Raw genomic sequence first — 20,541 nt, 5'->3', positions numbered from 1 at the left:
GATGTTAGCTCAGCAATAACCTTCCTCAAGCAAAAAGAGGAAGCTTGGCAACAGATGTTAGCTCAGGGCCAATCTTCCTCACTAAAAAGAAAAAAAAAAGGACACACAACATCACATGGTGAAGGCAGTTACGTCTAGAAGGCAATTCATCCTCAACAATTTTAACATAGAATTCACTGTTAGTTGCCTATTCAGTACTCATTTTCCTCTTCTTTATGACTGAACTATCTTGATTTTGTTCCAGGTAGAAATATACACAGCTTAAACCAAAACAAAACAAATAAACCAAAAAGCCTACATTTTCCAAGTAGGAGTGGCTACGTGATAAGTTCTGGCCTATAAAATGTAAATGGAAGTTGCCGGATTGGGTTTCTGGGGGAGTTCTTTAAAAGGGAGCGGACTCAACAGGCTTCAATGTTTTGGCCTTCACCATTCTCTTCCCTGTTGCCTGGAACATGCATGGGATGGTAAGGGAGCAGGCATCTCACAGCTAGGGCAACAAAGTCAAGGGTGAAGGTATGCAAGTACACGATAAGGCTGGCTGAACTGAAAGGCAGAGGAAGGCTGTGTCCTTCATGGAATCTTGGAGCCGTCCTAAGAGCCCTGGACTGCCCAGGTCTGGACGTCTTGTTACACAAGGAAAATAAAACTTTGTTTGGGCAGGTTTTCTATTATTCACGCTTGAACACAATCCCAAACTGATATACTTAGCATGTAGCAGTCTAGACATCTGCAACAAACATCTGTCACCACACTGTTGGGCAAAAAAGAATCCTCAGATGGGTGGGTATGCTCCATTCAGATAGCGTTCTGGGAGACCACAGCGCTTTGCCATAATTCAGAAGAATTATACGGATGTGACTAGAGAGAGGTGCAAATACTTCAATAAGAATTTTAGAACTTTTCAAAAATTGTACTCATTCAATAAGATTGAATTCAGAAAGATAATCTAAGTCAAAGCACCTTAAAAATCAAATTATTATCACATATTTCAATTTCCTAAGGGCCTTTCTAGTTCCTGTTCCCCAACCACAAACTGTCATAGTTCTAATCACAGTAATAACTTTATATTAAGCTTTTGCACCTAGCATCACATTTTTCCACGTCTTTAGAATCATCATTCTTAATAGCTCCGTATAATCTATCACACTGATGTATCACTATTTACTTAACAACTCCTTACTGTTCAACAAGAATGTTAGTAGAAGAAACTGATGGCTGGCAGAGGGAAATCTAAGTGGACACTGCTCCCAAGCCAATTGCAGCCATGCCCATAATTCTCATTGTTAAGATCCTATTAGATATAAAGTATTCTCAAGGTTTTAAATCCAACACTTATCCCACTTATCAGGAATGGCTGACATTCAAAATCTGGTGGTTAATTAGGTATGCTAGTTAAATAAGATTGATCACATATATTTTATTTTTTAATGAATTTTAGAAACCACATATTCTTAACATTAAGATTATGAAGAAAGTGCTTTTTGGGAGAAGATACATCCAATCACATAGGAGGCCTCAGGCTTAACTGGCATGGCCCCTATGGTACAGCATTATAATCACAGAACAGAAAAAAATCTCTATTGACCAAGGACATTTAATTATATTGTTGGACGGAAACAAAAGCCTATGATTTTTCACCTCTCTTGTAAAAGTAACATGCATTCATTCATGCAGCCAACAAATATTAACTGAGTACCACCCACATGCCAGGCACCATTCTAAATGAAATAGAAGAGTAAGACAATGACCTTCTTCTCATGGTGCTCATGCTGGGGGGAGAGAGACAATAATCAAGTAACAAATAAATAATACGGTTTCAGGTGGTAATAGGGCTACGAAGTACCTAGAAGAGGAGAGACTATTAGAAAATAACGAGGGGAGAGTGTGATCTAAAGAGGCCTCTCTAAGGAGGTGTCACCTGAGCAGCGACCTAAATGGTGGGAATGAGCATTGCGAAGATCTGGGCATGAGCTATGCAGAAGACTCCACCAGTGCAAAAGTCCTGAGGTGCACATGAGCCTGGCAAGTTCTGGTCAGTGAGGTGGACAGGAGCCAGGTCACAATCACGATAGGTCTTGATGACCAAGGTAAGAAGTTTATATTTTATCCTAAGGGTCAAGAAAGGCCCCTGAAGGGCTTCGACAGCGCAATGCAATGATCTCATCTGGCTAATGCATGCAAAATACCACTCCGGCCGCTGTGGAGAGGATAAACTATAGGAGACAAGGGCAGAAAGGAAGAGCCTCATTAAGATGCTACTTGGCAAATTGTGTATTTCTTCAGAGGTTATTTTGTCGGACTCTCCCATCACTTGGCTCCTGGATGAACAGAAGTTTACTACATGAGAATACGATAGAATCTAAGCACACGTCTCCAAACCGACAGTGGGCACGTGGACTTGCAGAGAAGGTCTGTTTCATTTACGTATGTGATTCCTTCTTAAATTTTCAACTTACCATTTTTCTTCCCCAGTTCTAGTTCTGTACATCAAGCCACTCGAAACCACTGAATCATGATGAAAAAACATGATCAAAATGAATGACCTTAATCTTGGTACATCATTCAAACTTAGCAGATGCTAAAGAGAGCAGCGCGGCCTTTCTCATTCTAAGACCTGCTGTGTGAATTTCTCTTGTTTTTCAAGTGTCCCTGGTCTGTAGTGATTAATTTTACTAAGGGGAGAATGACCTGCTTAAGAACAAATGAGTCATGATACAGCTTAATATCTAGACAACTAAAATCGCCCTCCTCCACAGACAGTATCACTTTCCAGTATGAAATTCTCCAGTTTTAAACATTCCTACCCCATGTTAAGTTGACAAAGCTTCCTGCCTTGAAAAGGAGATGGCGGGGGACAGGCTGGGGACTTGAAACTACAGAGAGCAAGCCATATGTAAACTGCCTTCGGCAAGGTATCTGTGTTAGGAACGTTTTATGACGTGAAAAAAACCTCACCTATTGTAAAACAGTTTATAATCTGTGCATTTCAAAATAAAGTCTTTGATACAGCAACCTCATAACACTGTACTTTCTCATGAGCATGAACGGCAACTTCCCTGAGTTTTGCATGGATTATTCATCCTGGCACAGTTAGGGCACAGACATGCCCCTAGAAAAACTGGTCAAACTGGAAGGAAATCAAAGACTACTGACTCCTAAGGTAGTGTTCCTAGTGGTCTCTGTCATTTCTATTCCTCCTGAATTGTGATTTGTTATAAACTTTGCCAGATTAACTGTATAATTAGCAATTACTTCAAGCAATACAAATCCAAAATACGTAGTTGACAAAATAAGCATTTCCTCTTAACAGATTGTTTTCCCCATTCATATTTAACCAAAAAATGTTCACCAAATTAAAAAATTCTGATCACACAGCAAGCACAGTTCAATGGGCATCTCGTAATTTTGTTAGGCTTAAACTTCTTTAAAAGCACTGAGGAGTCGCTCAATATAAATTTCTTTGTTTGCTTTTAAGGAAATTTTCTTCCTAAAGACAGTAACTTACAATCAGGAAATGGCTGGTATTGCTTCTGAAGAGAATCTCATGAAACATTTTACAGGTACTTTTATTCACACCAAGGAAATTATTTTCATTTTATTTGGGGATCAGAGATTTCACTTTTTCATTCATTCTCTCAGCATACATTAATGATCACCTACCATGAGTCAGAAATCATTGCAGGCATTAGGGACGCAGAGATGAATAAGATTTAGGGGAAAGAAAATATTACAACATAACGATCGATCTTTCTGTGGTAAACTTAGATTAATGGCCCGAGTGACTCATCTCTCCCAGGATCCACACCCTGGGTACCCCACTCTGTGATGGTTAAGCTTGTGCGTCAACTTGACTCGGCCACGGAGTGCCCAGAATATTTGGTCAAACATTATTCTGGGTATTTCTGTGAGGGTGTCTTTGGATGGTATTAACATTTAAATCGGCAGACTGAGTAAAACAGATCGTCCTTCCTAATGAAAACCTGAACTGAACTGTCGCCTGAGCCAGAGAGATCTTCCTGCCCTATAGCCTTCGAACTAGGACACGGGCTTTTTCCTACCTTTGGATTCCAACTGAAACACTGGCCCTTCCTGCATCTTGAGCCCACTGGCCTTCGGACTAGAACTACACTATGGGCTCTCCAGCTTGTGGACGCGCCCTGCAGACCTGGGGACTTGCCAGCCTCCATGATCACGTGAGCCAATTCCTTATGATAAATCTCTTCATATGATAGAAATATACACACACATATACATACACACACAACCTACTGGTTCTGTTTCTCTAGAGCACTAATCTACCTTCACAGTGACTCTGGGACTGGCCATACGACTTGGCCAATGGGACATCAGGAAACATGATGCCAGCAGAAGCATGAGTGCGTGTGTGCACTGAGGCTTGCCCTCTCAGAAAACCGCCACCACCATGTACGAAACCCGCCCTACCCTCCCAGAAAGGCCAACATGGAGGAGAACTAAGGCATGCCGGCCAACAGCCCCAGCTAGCAGCCAGTGGAATCATCGTGTGTGACCATGGAGAAACCCTCGGAAAATGTTCAGCAAGAGAGTCGGATGATCACTTCTATGTGTTATATATACATATGTTATATATACAACAAGTGGACTACCACTGGGTAGCAGTGAGAAGGACGGAGTAGAAGAGAAACAATCCAGAGTCAGTAAGACTGATTCACAAGACACAACGAAGCCCTTCACTAAGATGGAGACAGAGGCAGAACCCACAGAACATGGAGACCTGTTAGATGTGAGAGAAAACCAAGATAATCCCAAAGCTTCTGGTTTGGGAGATTGTGTAGAGATGATAATCTGGTGTTATTCCAATATAGATCAGGATGACAGGAGTAAGCACTGTCTTTGGGAGTGGAGGAGATGCAACATTAAAAAAAAAACAAACAAACAAAACAAAAAAAGGAATGTACGTCTCCAGTGTGACAACATAAAGAACCTGAGCACTTTCCACACCAAGGATATCAGCTGGGAAACCTTCATACCATCAGAACTATTCAATGCCTAATGGCAGTAGGACAATTATCATAATGACAATGACATTCTTCTCAGAACCTGGCTTTTCTCCTTGGTATATCAGTCTAAAAATAAATGTGTTTTGGGAATATGTTGGATTATAAAAAAATAAATAGAACTGTTGAACAAATAAACAGAATGATTAGAACAACTGACCTTTCCTCTGCCCATCTCCCCTCTTCCTAGTACTAGACTCTACGAGTGAGGGTTTGCTCACAGCTTCTGGTACAACAACACACTAGAAAGCACTGTCAGAGAGGGTGCTCTCCCACCTGCTTCATCTCTCTTAGCCACTAGTGAAGCCTATACAAAATTCCCAGTAAGTGGGTTCATTTAATTGTTAGGATTGTTTTTGGCCCTTGGTCTCACTGTAAATAAGTGTCACAGTGATAATGCTAGCTATCAAATCCTCAATAAGTCTTCCTCCCTCCCCTAGGCCCCCAGGAAATGTACTTCCCTTTGTCCATAGACTCTTCCTGAGTCTCCTGCTGGAAATTCATTAAGCGTCAACTACAGAAAACAGAGCCAAGGGGAGGAAGGTACAAGCTAATTGAACGGGACTCCTACTTCAGCTCATAAAAAAGTGACTCACTAAAATCCAGGAACAAGGCTCTGGCAGGAGCCAAAAAGTCCTCCGGGCTGGCTTTCAGCTTCGGGTGAAGCCACCTGAAACAAATCTTTCCAGAAACCCAGTGTCCTGGAAAGTCCTACCTTCCGTCTTCCTGAGGAAAACCCAAACCAAACCTCCAAATGGCTCCAGGCTCTCACCTGGTCTCAGCAGCCCTGCATGCTCTGGGCTTCACCACTATGCATTGCTGGCCTCATGTGCAAATGCTTTTACTGTTAACATTTTAGGATTTTATCATGTCAAATTTTCCTTACTGTTTTAAGATTTCTCAAAGTCACAGTGACCTCAGACTCTGTCCACAAAAACTGAGCCTTCAAGGACAGAAAATCTGCCCCGTTAGTTGGCTTTGCTGATCAACCACATGGTACCAAAGAAAGAGGCCAGGTTGGAAGTAGAGAGACCTGGTTCAAAGCTTAATGCACCTTTTACTACTAGACTCCAGCAAGTCACTTAACCACCCACAAGCCTTGATTTTCACACTTGTACAAAAGGAACAATAATATATACCTATTGCATTTACGTAGGTTATCCACTGAAGTAATTATCTGAATGTTTATTCATATGTATGAACTTCCACTAAGGATAAGCTATCTGAGTATAAGGACCATGTTTTTTAACCTTTGCATCTCACAGTACCTGGAACATAATAAACGCTCAAGAAACATTTAACAATTACAAATAAGGAAGAAATGCAAGAAAAGCACTAGACATACGAGATGCTAAATATACATCAGGTAACATGAAGATGCTATGACTTGCATAACAGAACTTGTAGCTCTGGGCTTCCAATGATTTCAGCTCCAGTGGCAGAATCCCCAGACACCATTTCCAGCAACAGTTCTCAGGACCAGGTTAGTTTGGTTGGTTGTACATCATGAACTGTCTGATATTACTAAGTCACTTGGATGGGTCAGGGAAAATAAATAAGGAAGCCATCATACCAATTTTTTGATCCCAGGCAGTCAAAAGCGAAAGCCCAAGGCCACCATTTTTTAAACTAAATTCCAAATAGCTGAGACAATGGTTTGAAATGACTATTGTGAAAAGAAAGCCCATCAGGTGTGACTCTCTCCCGTCCCCAGGTGCCATAATAATGATGCTAATGAAACATTCATTCCTAGGTATTAGGTAAGTTCAGTAACAGTCTGATGTGTAGCTAAAACTATTCAAGTAATTCAACACCAGATGAATACAACTGGTGATCAAACTAGGTTATCAGGACTTCATCTACCCATTCTCTTCGGCTAAAGAAATCTTTTTTTGAGTATCCATTCTGTGCCAGGCTCTGCACCATGCTCTTGGATTTCAAAGGGAAAAAACACAGAATCTTCCTATGAAGAATTCACTGTGTCGGATAATCACTGAGTAAGGCAACAATTAAAAACAAATAAACACGGGTATTAATGAGAAGTGCCACTGGGAGGCTATGCAATGATTCCTACATGCTCTCCAAGCTTCACACACACAGTCTCTTTAAAACTTGATGGCAGAGACAGTTCATAACTTTCACAAGAAAATCACTCTTTCTTATCATCTTACCTCCTTCTGAACCCAAAATGGTACTATACCCACCATAATCACGCCCCTTTTTCAGATCTGGCTCCACTGGACTTTTGGCCGCTTCCCCAAACCTTCTCACCACACTCTCAAAGGCTGACAATTTGCCAAGCGTGCAGATTTTAAACAGAATGTGCTACTGGCCTTATATGCCATTCTGAGAGGGGAGTTCCAAAGACGCTTGAGCAGCGGCAACTTAAACCATTGGATTAAGCTGAAAAGCCCCCCAGGGTGACTTTCTTGAAAACAGGCATTCTGGGACACTGGTTAAAATAGGAGGCATTTTATCTCTCATTACGCCACACACACTGCTCTCTTCTCGCTGGCCAAAAATTGGTAGGTTGAGAGAACGGACGTTCCATCACCCAGCTGTCTCCTTTAGCTCATCAGAACTGCAGACGAGGACGCAAGTCTTTGAGGCTATTTTTAATTCTAGGCTAAATTAATTTGGCGCAAAAGTAGCAGGACTCCCTTCCCTTGTAGGAAGTACTTCTGTTACTGTGAAGCTGGTACCTAAAATAGTCCACCCAGTGAAGAGCAGAATTAGCACGGGAAGTTTTTGTTGGGTTTGTTTCCCTGAAATAACTTCTCTATAAGGTTTCCGGTGGCATCACAGCACGTGAGGAAGGGTACCTGGGGGCGACATAGTGCAGGGCGTGCTCTCAGAACCTGGTACGGGGTTCCGCAGAGGTTTATCCACGGGGGATCCCACCACGACACGCAGAACATTGCCCCTCTCTCGCTGGTGTTCTTTTCTCAGGTCTTCTTGCAAATACATGTCACCTGAAGTTATGTGCCACTGGATAGCAGCATGTGGCAAGAGCTGTAACTCCCTCAAGCCAGCAGGAGAAACATGAAAATACTGGTCTACTTGTTTTTACAAGAAAATCTTAAAAAGAAATAAATCTTAAAATGTCACCCAATTTCACGAAGTTTTCCCTCATTCTTCCATTAGACGCTCTCTCTCCTTCCACAAACTCAACAGCATTTTATTCCACTTTTAGAGCAGCTATCATAGGCAACCTTACAGTACAATTATTCGCATGCTTGGCTCATCCTTGCCAGTAAGTGAGGGCATGGGGAGGGGAGGAACCGTCTTCACTTTTGTATCTTCACAGCATGAAGCCCTCAATACATACTTAATGATGAAATGGGATTTAGGAATTTAACGGAAAACAACTTCAAAGACCACTAAGTTCAACCGCCACATTTATAAATGAGAAAACCAAAGTCTAGAAAGGTTTTCAGTGACGCGGCAGGGCAGGATTCCCAGTGCAACTCCGGGACTCTTTTCATCTCACTCTGCTGAATTTTAAATGTCACTTTTTTGCGCCTGCACCTTGTACAAATCTCACTTTGCTTTGTCAATTCAGGAACATAAAAATCTTTTGGGTGTAACTGGGTTTGCTCACAAAACTGTCTGATTTCCATATTAAGTGTAAAAGTGCACGTTGAGAAAATAGGAGATTTGCTAATTAATCTTATCACTAGATTTATTTCAAATGTTTTGAGTTTTGTTATAAATGAAGCTTTGAAATGTTGAATTTTAAACATGTTAGCAGCCTTTTTTATTTGATCAGTTTCTAAGACACCAAAAAGAACTTGAAATAGGAGAATTCTCAAGATTGTAGTCAAGAGAAGAAAGCCATTTTGCTTTCTGGACATAGAGCCTTCCGCAGGGCCCAGCTTTGCACCGGACATTGCTTTTGCTTTGTAGCAATTTGTGCCATAAGTGCCATTTTTGGTTCTAAGTGTTTGCAGTCAATGCTCTCAGCTTCTTCAAATGGCTCAGGTTGATGGTCTTCACAGACTTGAAGATGTACCCAGATCAGAAGCAAGCTTCCCTACCTTTTAAGGAGTTAATTAATTTCTCCATTTGTGTCCTTCCAAACATTCTGGCAGGCGCCAGCTAACTTGTGACGCTGCCTCCGTGGACGCTGGCTGTCTCCCAGGTGAGGGACGGCGATGATCCAGGAAGTTATTTTGAAGTCACCTGAATTCTGTTCAATCGTATGGCTGAGAGAGGAGAAGTGCAAAGTACTACGTGAATAGTTTCTCCTCAGACAGGCCAGAGGCACTGGAGAAGATGTACACGGCAAATGGAAAGAGAATGGTTAAACAAAAACGTAAGGGACACTCTGGGTGCTTTAAGCCTTTTAATGGATCACCCCTTCCCCTTATACTTTCTCAAACGCCCACACGGCCAACACACAGAGCAAACCTTCCCAAGATTATGTTTAAACAATTGTTTACGATGTGTCATTTTATACATATCACTTAAGAAACTTCTCTCTCCCTACAACTTTACAGATTGAAAGGGTGTGTACGTGTGTACACTGTGGCTTTAAGAGCATGACTCAGATTGGTACGATTCTCTAAAAGCGCCACTTTACAGTTTTTCTCACTTAAGGAACAGAAAAAACTGAAAGTACGGAAGAAAAGGATTTAATGTGTTAATAAATATATACACCCTCATGTACACACAGGTACGTACTGGAAGGCCAAATACCCCATTTTCCCTCTAGCAGGGTGGGCTCCACAGAATTTAAGATGAAAGGAGATTGTTCTAAGAACAGGGAGGAGTTCCAAACTGAAGGACGAAGAGACTGGTGAGCTGAAATTCTACCAAGTGAAGGGAAGAAGTCTGAGGGGGAGCCAGCCCTGAAGAAGCCACCACCAGCCCTCTCCTAGTCCTCCTCAGCCCCTCACGGCCAAAGGAGGGAAGAGAAACCAGAGGGGCAGGCGATCAACGGCAGCCGACGAAATAACAGCACTTTCTTTTTTTTTTTTTGAGGAAGATTAGCCCTGAGCTAACATCTGCTGCCAATCCTCCTCTTTTCGCTGAGGAAGACTGGCCCTGAGCTAACATCCATGCCCATCTTCCTCTACTTTATATGTGGGACGCCTACCACAGCATGGTGTACCAAGCGGTGCCATGTCCACACTTGGGATCCGAACTGGTGAACCCTGGGCCCCAAGAAGTGGAACGTGCAAACTTAACCGCTGTGCCACCTGCGCAGGCCCCTAACAGCACTTTCAAAGAGCAAAGTCACAGTGACCACCCCCATGCCCCCAAGCCAAACAAGGTAATACTCCTGCTTCTACCATCCATGTCCTAGTTCATGTCTTAATGGCAGCGGGGGGCGGGGGGGCAAGAGTGGGGCTATTGATCTGTTTTGTCTTATTTCTTTGTTGTCTTATAAAATCTCGGACGCAGGGCAGGGGTGCTGGGCAGAGCCCCAAGCTGCATTCTGGGGCCACACACCTGGAAACACAAATTCTGCACCCACTCAAAGTGCCATTCCAACACCAAGTGGGAAGAGTGTTGCTTGTTCTGTGAGCCAGGTACCCAGCAGCTCTCACCCCTTCTTTCCAGCTTCAGAGTCCCGGCTGCAAAAACTCACAGCATCAGTGAATGAGTTAACCTTTAATGTTAGGTTCTTTGCAAGTCTTTCATTTTCCTTTCTTCTCTACTCAATGTGCATGGGGTTGCATTTGGAGTCTCAGAAATCTTGGCTTTTCTCTCTAGACATGCTAGCAGAAAATGTCTGGCAATAGAACACTGCTCCTCCGGTGGGGCGGGGCGGGGAGGCTGAGAAACTGGCCTGATGATTTTCAGGGGGTCCTTCCACTGAACCCAGAAGTCCTTTCTCCTCCAAGCTTCCCTGCACTTCTGCATCCATTCAACTAGACTGTTTCTTGAGTCTTGAAGATTATCTTTGTTCAAGTATAACTGTATTCCCATCAGGTTATTGCAACCTGGGTACTGCTATTTTATTTTTCGGTACTTCTTTCCTTTCATCTTAAAGATGGCAGAGCAGGTGCAGTATTTGTAGATTTCACAGGGTTTGTCACTTCTTTCTCCCCATCTGTGAATGCTCTGGAGTCTGCTGAGCTCAATGAAGGCATTATTAAGCAGCACATGAACTGTGCATCTTAAACATTCGTCATGGTATGAAAAAAAAAGTCTTAATTTAAAAACTTTACATTTTCCGGGAAAAAAGCTTGGAGTAGGTTTTTTCTCTTAAATTATATTTCATTTTTCTTGATCCTTCCATTCTTTTAACTGGCCTTTCTCATGCCCTTTAGCACTTTTCTAAACATCTGAATAGAACTTTGAATGATTACACCAGGGGGTAGATATCAACGTGTTCCAGTGACAGCACAAGCAGACCGAGAACCTCTCCTCTCTCTTTCCCTTCACGGCCAATACCCTCGAGAGAGTCAACCTTAAACCTACTGGATACGCAAAGGACAACATGCGATCATTTATGCCTTCCCTCAATATGCCTCAGTCTCCTCATCTAGAAAATAAGGCTAACCTAGATAAATCTTTAACACCCTTTCCAGCTCTATAATTCTATGATTTTAAAACTTATTCAAAGAAGGATAAAATGAGAAAATCCTACCATCTCAGCTCAGCTCTGTGCCCTGATACCTTCATGCTTTTCCAACTTTCTCCCTGGTGCAGTTCCATTCGGGCATCTTACAGATTTGGAAAAAAAGAAGTAAGATCATCCTTCATATGGACAGAAGACACTTCTCCTGGCCTGGCTGCAGAACGCCCTAATCAAAGTCTCTTAATGCCAAGAACCAAAAGGCAAATTTTCACCTTGGAAGAGAATGTACAATCCTTCGTGAATCAGACAAGCAGGACTGGCTGATTCTTTGTACCTTTTTAATATCTCATGTACTTCCTTCTCTCTCATGTTAAAAAAAATTCATCTCTTATCTTCACTTTCAAGGATATTAAATTGTGAACCTCAGCATCTACAGCAAGTCAACACAGAATGAGAAGGAACAGAACTCAGCTGAACATCAGCTCACAGGTGTGCCTCCCATACTCTTTCACAGCAAGCTTTCTGCCTGGCTCTGGGCTCTATGAGTAAGGGGACCACAAAATCATCCCAAGAGGATAAAATTTCTAAATGTGAAAGAGGTTGCTAAACAACAGGCATTAATCAATCTACAGCAGGCATAAAACAAGTTACCTATCTGTGCATAATTATCAGAAGCTCACAGCGAATTCATAACAAAAATCACAGACCTGATGAGCAAGCTAGGAAGAAATCTCTAAATCAGCACCACTCTCTCCTGGATTTCCTCCTACTGCCCTGCCCTTCCTCTCCCATCTGATGTGCTGGAGTTCCTCAGAGCTCTCTCTTGGGCCCTAATCTCTTTCCTTCTGACTCTATACCCTCTCTCTAGGCAAGATGATCTACTCCTACGGCTTTAAAAAAGGAGAAAAGGGGCCTTTATCTTCAGGACACACCCCACTTCCAACCTCCACACCAACATGCACACACAACTGTCTTCTCAATGTCAGACTTCACAAACTGAACATATCCAAAGAGAAACCCTTGATCTGCCCTATCCCAAGATCCCAAATATGGTCTCCCTCCAGCAGCTCCATGGCCTTAAAGCACCTCCATCCATTCATGCATTTGGGCCAGAAACTTAGAAGTCCTTCTCAATATCCCCACCTCCCTGATCCCACAATGGCCAAGAACTGCTGATTCAGCTCCTAAATGTAACTTGAATGAGTTCACTCTGTCCATCCCCATTGCCTCCACCTACTCCAAGCTCCCATCATCTTGCCCTGGAGAGTAGGCACCTCTGTGCTGGTTCTCTATCCTTTGATATTGCCCCATGTTCACCTGTACATCAAGCCCACTTCCGACCCCAACCATTTCCTACAAGGCAACCAGAGGAACCTTCAGAAGATGCAAGCAGGATCACATCATTCCTAGTTTAAAACCTTTCCCTGGGCCCCCACTGCTCCTAAGATTGTGTTCAAAATCCTTAACTAGATATCTGATGCCCAACCTGCTCAGTTTCTCTCATATGTTGAACTCCTTCCCACAGAGTTTTCTCACTTGCTCTTCTCTTTGTCTGAAAGAGTCTCTTACAGGGATCTTTATGTCCCAGTGCAAGCACGCGTGCACGCATGCATGCACACATGCGTGCGCGCGCGCACACACACACACACACACACATTCCTTTTCTCCTGCCTATCTCCTACTTATTCCTGAAGCCTGGTTTAAATGACATTTCCTTGGGGAAGCTTTCTGATCACCCAGAGTAGGTCTCTTAGGTAAATGTGCTCAGAACACCTATAACCTATTTTAATTAGTGATATTTTAAGGTCTATCTTCCCCCATATTAAGTACTCAATAAAGAGTACTTAACCAAAAGAATGAAGATATGGAAGGAGGAAGGTGGAGGAAGAGAGGCAGGTCAGGAAAAAACTACTTAAACTCCTGTAGCCTGCCCACACTTCCTACCTATTCTTCATGGGGCAAAACAGGAAGAGATAGAAGAGAAGTGAGGAAAGATAAAATGGAAGGATGAAGTTGGGAATAATGAGCAAGGAGCTGAAAGGATCACCACATGATGCTTCAGGTCAACTTTCCAAAAAGTTGGTACTCTTCATTTGCATCTATTTTTATCTCTAAAATGCCCCAAGTGGAGAAAATATTCCAGAAAGAAAGGGAGTATGGCAAGGGTGGGGTGGATGACACTAACTAGGTTTTTTGTATACAGGCAAGTCCCTCAGCATTCATGGACTTTGGCTTCCTGGTCCATGAAGATTTAAAACAAGATGATCTCTGAGGTCCCCTCTGGCTCCCACATTCTGTGAGTCTTAGCGGGATGGTGGTGGCTCAGAGCTGTGGCACCCACTCTATGCTGCCACCACTAGCATTTTAACTGAAACATGGCACGCCCCTACACCAAGGGTGGAATGGTAAGTTCCTTCATTACATGTGTTAAAACAACGCAAAGCTCAGAGCTCACCATGAACACACCCGCTTCTGAGAAGGGAGGAATTCAGCCCTGCCTCCACAGCGAAAGCCACTCTGAGATCAAAGTTTCCAACGGAAATAAGTGCCAAAGGTAGGAATCACTTGAAGCACATAATGTCAGTATTAGTGACTAAAAGGATCCAGTAAAAGCAATTCAGAATAAAAATGTCTACTCTTCCAGGCTTCTCCTGCAAAAAATTTGTTTCAGTTAAAATATTATTTTCCCTCTAACAGCCCAAGTTTCTTTCCACTCGATATATTTTAGATTGGTATTTCCCCAGCCTCCTAATTCTCCCTCCCTTTTGCTGATCCCATTTTTCAGTAAACAAGAGATGCAACAGAGATGCTCAGTAGAGACAGGCAGAATTAGAAGACAAATAAATGAAATTGTGTGTTCACACATGGGCGGCTTAGGGATCATTTGTTCAGTGAAACAGATACTAAATTATTTAAATCAACAGTAGCATTTATAATACATAACGAAAAAGCAGCAAGGATCTCATGAAGCAAACTAGAAATAGTATGTTGCAATGACCAAGAGCAATGATGGTCCTATTAGTAAATAAACCATCAGGAATAAACTGAAGGGTAATCTATGTTCATTGTAAAATTTGTCAACATTTTCAGAAAAGAACCGCGTTGTGTTTGTGAAAGCTATTACTATAAATTTGGTGGATTTAGTTCATGTGACTGCCCAGAGTGAACAAGGGCAAGCTAACAAGAAATGCTTCTCAGATTCCTGAGTAGTCCTGCCAGGGCTCAAAAGGACTACACATCTGTTCATGAGTAAAAGCCAAAGTCGCATGAGACTAATTGCTAAGTCTTCCATTTAGAGTTTGCGCCAAAACAACAGTTGTACAGGCATTAAAAAAATACTAAACTCAGAAACCTGCATTAACATCAAATAATAGTTTCCAGACTACTTACATCAGTATCGGGTCCCTTATCCGCACCCGGACAAGAAAAAGTAACAAATTCATGGCACCTCTTGTGGACCACAAAGCAGCAAACTGGTGGGGAGAAAAGAAAACTAAAATTAGAATAGTCTAGATTGAATAAACCAGCTTTTGTTTTCCAAACAGAGCTATGTGCTGTTAGAAATCAATTTAATTTCAATACAGACAGAATCTCAAATAGCACTCAGAAGACATTTCATTTGAGACTCAGCAACATTTGGTATTGATTGGAGTCATAGATAATAGAGTCACAAAAGGCCAACACCGACAGGGGCCAAGGAGACCTAAACCATAGTTCCTATTCTTTAATGTTGAGGGAGAGAGGGCCAGAGATTGTAAGGCAGTTCCCCAAGGTATAAACAGGAATCAAAATTTAAAGGACTTTTCACGGTCCTATACCAACACACACATGTATATAAATGTCTATAAATGTTACACCCTGTGGGTCAAATAAACTATAAAAAGAATAACTGAACATAAATAATATATGGCTATCCCTAAACTTGGGTTGCAGAAATTCCTCAGAATTCTGAACTTACGGAACTCATTAAGACGAAAACCCAGCCTACAGAAAACAGCCCTTTGAAATGAAAAGTCCGGGAACACCCTCACACCTTCTTGTATCTGCCTACTTGCCATAGTCGCTGTCACCAGTTGGGGGTCTTCTCACAAATCTACCAAAATCCACTACACAGCCAATATTTCCCAAGCTCAACATGGTTTTGATAAATAATTCTGAAGATGAATCAATAAAAGAATTGTTAGAGAAATTAATAAGTAATCCCCTAAGAAATTTTTATGAATAGTAGTAATGTAGAAGATAAAAAACAATGACCTAGTTAGTCCTTCCTCAAAAGCTTGAAGTCTAGCTCCAAAGGGCTGAATCCACTACGCTATTGTTCTTTGTTGAATAACAACATGCTAAAAACAATACACCCTGAGAAAAACCGGGCAAGTCCCAAGTCTTCGCTGCAGAAGGAAGGCTAGAACTTCCCAGATTCTTGGCCCACATGCTCTTTTCTTCCCTCACCAACGATACTGGAACTCAATGCACATGTGTCAGTAGATGAAGCCAACTGAAGAGTGCCAGTCATCTCAGGGGATGGGATAGGATGGCAGGTTTGCTGAGAGCTGAGATCCCAAAAGGAGATCAAGTACTGAGCCCAGTATTAAGGGGATACTTAGAGCCCAATCAGAAGCCAAGTATTTCTGATAAGCGTTGGCAGCCACTGAAAGGTTTGAACAAGAGTAACACAGACAAAAGCAGTGCTTTAGAGGGGCAAATGGTGATGATAGGAAGAATTTAATGGAATAGATTTGGGCCATAAGGCCCAGTTAGAAGCCTCTTGTATAGTCTAGGAATGAAAGTAATTGCCCATCATTACTCAGTCTGCTCAGAAATGGAAGTAATAAACGCCAGAGAAATTGCAGAAGAACTGATGGGACTTGCCAACTGACCACAGATTTATTGAGCATCCTATTATGTGTCATTTTGATGGGTCCTTTCACATGCATTATCTAATTGAACCCTCATGACACTACTTCATATGCTTCAGCATCTACATTTTATGGAAGGGAAAACACTGTGCAAATCCCTAGCATCTAGTACGCTGTAAGAACACGATATTTGTGGACAGATGAGAGGATGGGAGAGCACAAATGGATAGATGGACAAAGAGACAAATGAGGGTCTTGCCTAAGTCACTCTCCTACTATGTAGTGCAGCCAGGCTCGTACTAAGATTTGCTTGACTCCATAGCCCCTTTTCCTTCCACTGTGTCATATCCATGTACAGGGGCAGAAAAGATATTAGAGGGGATGCCAAGATTTTGCACGAGTGACAGAAAAATAGTACATGACAAAAAGAGTTATGTATATACATAAATACACATACATATGAAGCCCAGAGGATGAAGATGTGGGTATGCCATGTCAGGGAAATAGGATAAGAGATAACTGTTTTCTTCTAAGGCAGTCATAATTCAATGTCACTGTAAAAGTACTTTTTTTTTTTTTTAAAGAAAATGTAGGCTTGGCATGAGCAGACAGAACTGGACAAAGGAGGGAACCATCCATAGGAAGGTGACACCAGAAGATCTTTTAAAGAGCATCCCTTTAGAAGCAGAGATGCCCTGTGTGAGGGGTTCTCCTTGGCTGCCTGCCACACTCACCACACCTGCCCACTGTGTACAATCGGGGTAGGAGAAAGTGACTGAAGTGATGGAGAAAAGAGCTGCCCAGGCAGAGTCAAACCCTGCAAAAGGCAGCACTTCACTCCTACAGGCCCTTAGGGCAGTGGCCTTTCCACTGTGTTTCTGCTAAAAGCATCTCCATTGCAACACTCTCCAAGGATAGATAATAAAGCAGTGCTGTGATGGCGCAAATTAATCTCATCTGCTTGCTCTCCCCAGGCACAAAGTCAACCATCATTTGCTGGAATTAGAAAGATAAATTACTAAAGGAAAAGGGTCACAGGAGCATTATTTCCTCATCATAGTTTATTATGGATATAGTGTTTTGAAGGGAAAATAAGCATTCTGATTCTCTACTTAATTGTTCAAACATTTGGGTCTTTTATCTTTTGTCTTCTGTTTTTTTCAAAACCATCTCTGCATTCAGGTGAACACTTAAGAAAACCTACATTTATCAAATCCCTTTGGAACGATAGTTTGTTTTCGCTATCTGTTCTTTCTAGCCCCATTTACCCATCAATGCAAGCGTAAATCTCCAGCTGGAAGTATTTCTATTGTACGCCTCAAAAAGTCTCTCACATCCAATTTTACCCTAGGAAGAACCAGGCCCTCACTGCACAGAATAATTTCCAAGAGCAGCAAAAAGTCCTATCTACCCCAAAATTACTTCCTCCCAACCTGCCGCAGCAGCCCCCTCTCCTCAAGCTTTCCATGAGAGTCGCACATCTAGAAGTGACTGGATTCATCCAAGAGGAGGTAGAGAGAAGGGTCATGTGTTTCCAGAGACACATTCATACATGTGAGTTATCTGAGGTATAAAGACCCTGTAGGCGTGTTCGAAGACCCACAATTCAGAACAAATGAAGAAAGAGAATGTGCCCATGCCTGGGTGACTCTAAAGAGACAGCCAGGTTACCCGCTCCCCTAACCCAGCCCCAGCAAGGGAGGCTTGGTGTTGGCTGACTCTGGCGGGATGCAGCACTTGCCTGGGAAAGGCTGTCCCAGAAAATTGAGCGAGGGCCAGAGATTCCAAAATCACTGATGGCTGGCCTTGATCCTTTGTTTCAAGTTCCAAACTAAACGGAGTAGTGCATATTTTGTAGGACAATATAATGCAAACAGTTGAGAAGTCTTGCTAATGTAGCTGAAGAATGAGGAAAAGACTGGCTTAATAAAACAAGAAAATGCGCTGGGGTTGACCTGGAGATGGATAGCACAGACTTTCCTCAAGCCAAAAATTAGGATCTATCATTTTTATCCTTTTTATTTGAAATTCTAGAGGTCTTCATCTCACCATCTTAAGTGGAACAAGGGGAACTGGGGAGGAGGGGGGAATAAGGTGGAGCCTGCCCCACACTACACTTTCCGCCAATAGTGGCCTGGCCTTAGCAGGGAGGATGGTAACCTTAAGACAGCAGCCACTCAGTTGGAAGAAGTGCAGACATGTGTCACGGCAGATTCCTCCTGCTCCATGGTTTGTCCTGAGCCTGAGCCCTTGGCCCTTAAACAAGCCTTTGCTTAAGCAAGCACAGGCTGGCCAATAAGACCCTGAGATGGAGCCTCATTTTCAATGACTTTAGGTTGCCTCTGCTTGTATAACCAAATGAGAGGTTTTAAAATATAAGGCTATCCTGCAGCTTAAAGTCACAAAGTAAATCTTCATTCACTTATTTTCTAAGTACTAAATTGCTCTCCTCTAATCCTCTATGTGATATGCTGATGCTGCCCAACAGTGAAGGATGACACATGAAATATACAAATCACGCTAAGCAAATGACATGGGAGGACAAAAAACAATAAAAACCACAGGCCAGGCCAAATAATGATTTTTAATGTTAACTGGGTTTAAAATTGAGAATGTTCAGTCTACTGATCCACGTCACACGCTAATCTTACTTACGGAAGTTAAATAAATGGAAATTAAGGAGGGCTTTTGCCATCTGTCCAAAGGTATGTTTCAGAGACACAACAAATAATGGTCACCTACGTTTGGCTCAAGAACTCATAAAAATTTTCAAAAAGAATAGCGGTGTGTGGTAATGCTGCCATGTTGATATTAACAGTAGCTCTCTCTCATGCTTTGTAGTTTAAGATAAAAATGATAGATCCTAATTTTCAGCTTGAAGAAACCAGCAAAAACCAGCAAAGGGCAAACTGGAAGTCAAATACTCAGTGTGGGAGAGACAACACTCCCCTCTGACAATGTTTCCCTATGAATTTGATAAGAGCTGATGTAACTATAATGAGTCTTGACCCATTAGACACACATAGGGGACCTGAGAGTGCTTTGTTTCTGTGTCAATGTCATCATCACGCAGATGGATGAGTTGGGGCTCATGATACTGGACAATGTTTCCTAGAGAGACCTTGGGAAAATGGTAAACCAGAGACGTTTTCCATACTCCATTCACGCATAGAGCTTTACTAAAAAAAGAGCCTGGTGAACTGATGCTACATGTTCAAAGGAATCAGCTGCAGCTAAGTGCTTCCTGCTCAGCACTGCAGGATCATCAATACAAACTCCTGCCTAGGAATGCCACCAACACTGACCACACACAAATCAAGTCGGTGCAGCAATGGCTCCAGCCTGAGAGAAAATTTCAGTTAAAGGTAATTAATCACCACTTCATACCCACTAGGAAGGCTATTCTTAAAAGAAAATATAAAATAACAACTGATGGTGAGGATGAGGAGAAATTGGAACCCTTACCCACTGCTTGGGAGAATGTAAAATAATGCAGTCGCTGTGGAAAACAGAATGGCCATTCTCAAAAACTCAAACACAGAATTATCATATGATACAGCAATTCCACTCCTACGTATATACCCAAAAGAACGGAAAGCAGGGACTCAAACAGATATCTGCACACCTACGCTCTTAGCAGCATTAGTCATAATAGTCAAAGGTGGAAACAACCCAAATGTCCATCAACAGGTGAATGGATAAAGAAAATGTGGTGTATCCATACAACATAATATTACCCAGCCTTAAAAAGGAGGAAAATCTGACACATGCTACAACATGGAGGAACCTTGAAAACATTATGCTAAGTGAAATAAGCCAGACACAAAAAGACAAATATGGTATGATTTCACTTATTTGAGGTCCCTAGAGTAGTCGAATTCACAGAGACAAAGGAGAACACAGGTTTTTACCAGGGGCTGGGGGAAGAGGGGAATGAGGAGTTAGTGTTTAATGGGGACAGAGCTTCTCTTTGGGAAGATGAAAAGAGCTCCGGAGATGGATGGATGCATAACACTGTGAAGGTACTTGAGGCCACCTAACTGTACGCTTAAAAATGGTTAAAATAGTAAATTTTGTTATGTATATTTCACCACAATAAAACTAAGTAATTCATCAA

The 20,541-nt window shown here is 42.2% G+C and overlaps 1 protein-coding gene across 3 annotated transcripts in view; it reads right to left on the bottom strand.

Annotated features, from left to right (window-relative positions):
• PRKCA (protein kinase C alpha) overlaps positions 1 to 20,541 on the bottom strand; it is a 404,670-nt gene that overhangs the window by 235,830 nt on the left and 148,299 nt on the right. For 2 of the 3 annotated variants that reach the window (XM_023652179.2, XM_023652178.2), the window contains exon 3: positions 14,959 to 15,041. The exons of the other annotated variant lie outside the window; for it this stretch is intronic. In XM_023652179.2, coding sequence (XP_023507947.1) covers positions 14,959 to 15,041 — 83 coding nt within the window. The remainder of the gene's footprint in view (positions 1 to 14,958; positions 15,042 to 20,541) is intronic. 3 annotated transcript variants of the gene reach the window in all.

Source organism: Equus caballus, chromosome 11, assembly GCF_041296265.1.
Source record: "Equus caballus isolate H_3958 breed thoroughbred chromosome 11, TB-T2T, whole genome shotgun sequence".
Taxonomy (NCBI): domain Eukaryota; kingdom Metazoa; phylum Chordata; class Mammalia; order Perissodactyla; family Equidae; genus Equus; species Equus caballus.
Note: the sequence above shows the minus strand (reverse complement) of the source record. Positions and strands in the feature narration are given on the sequence as shown.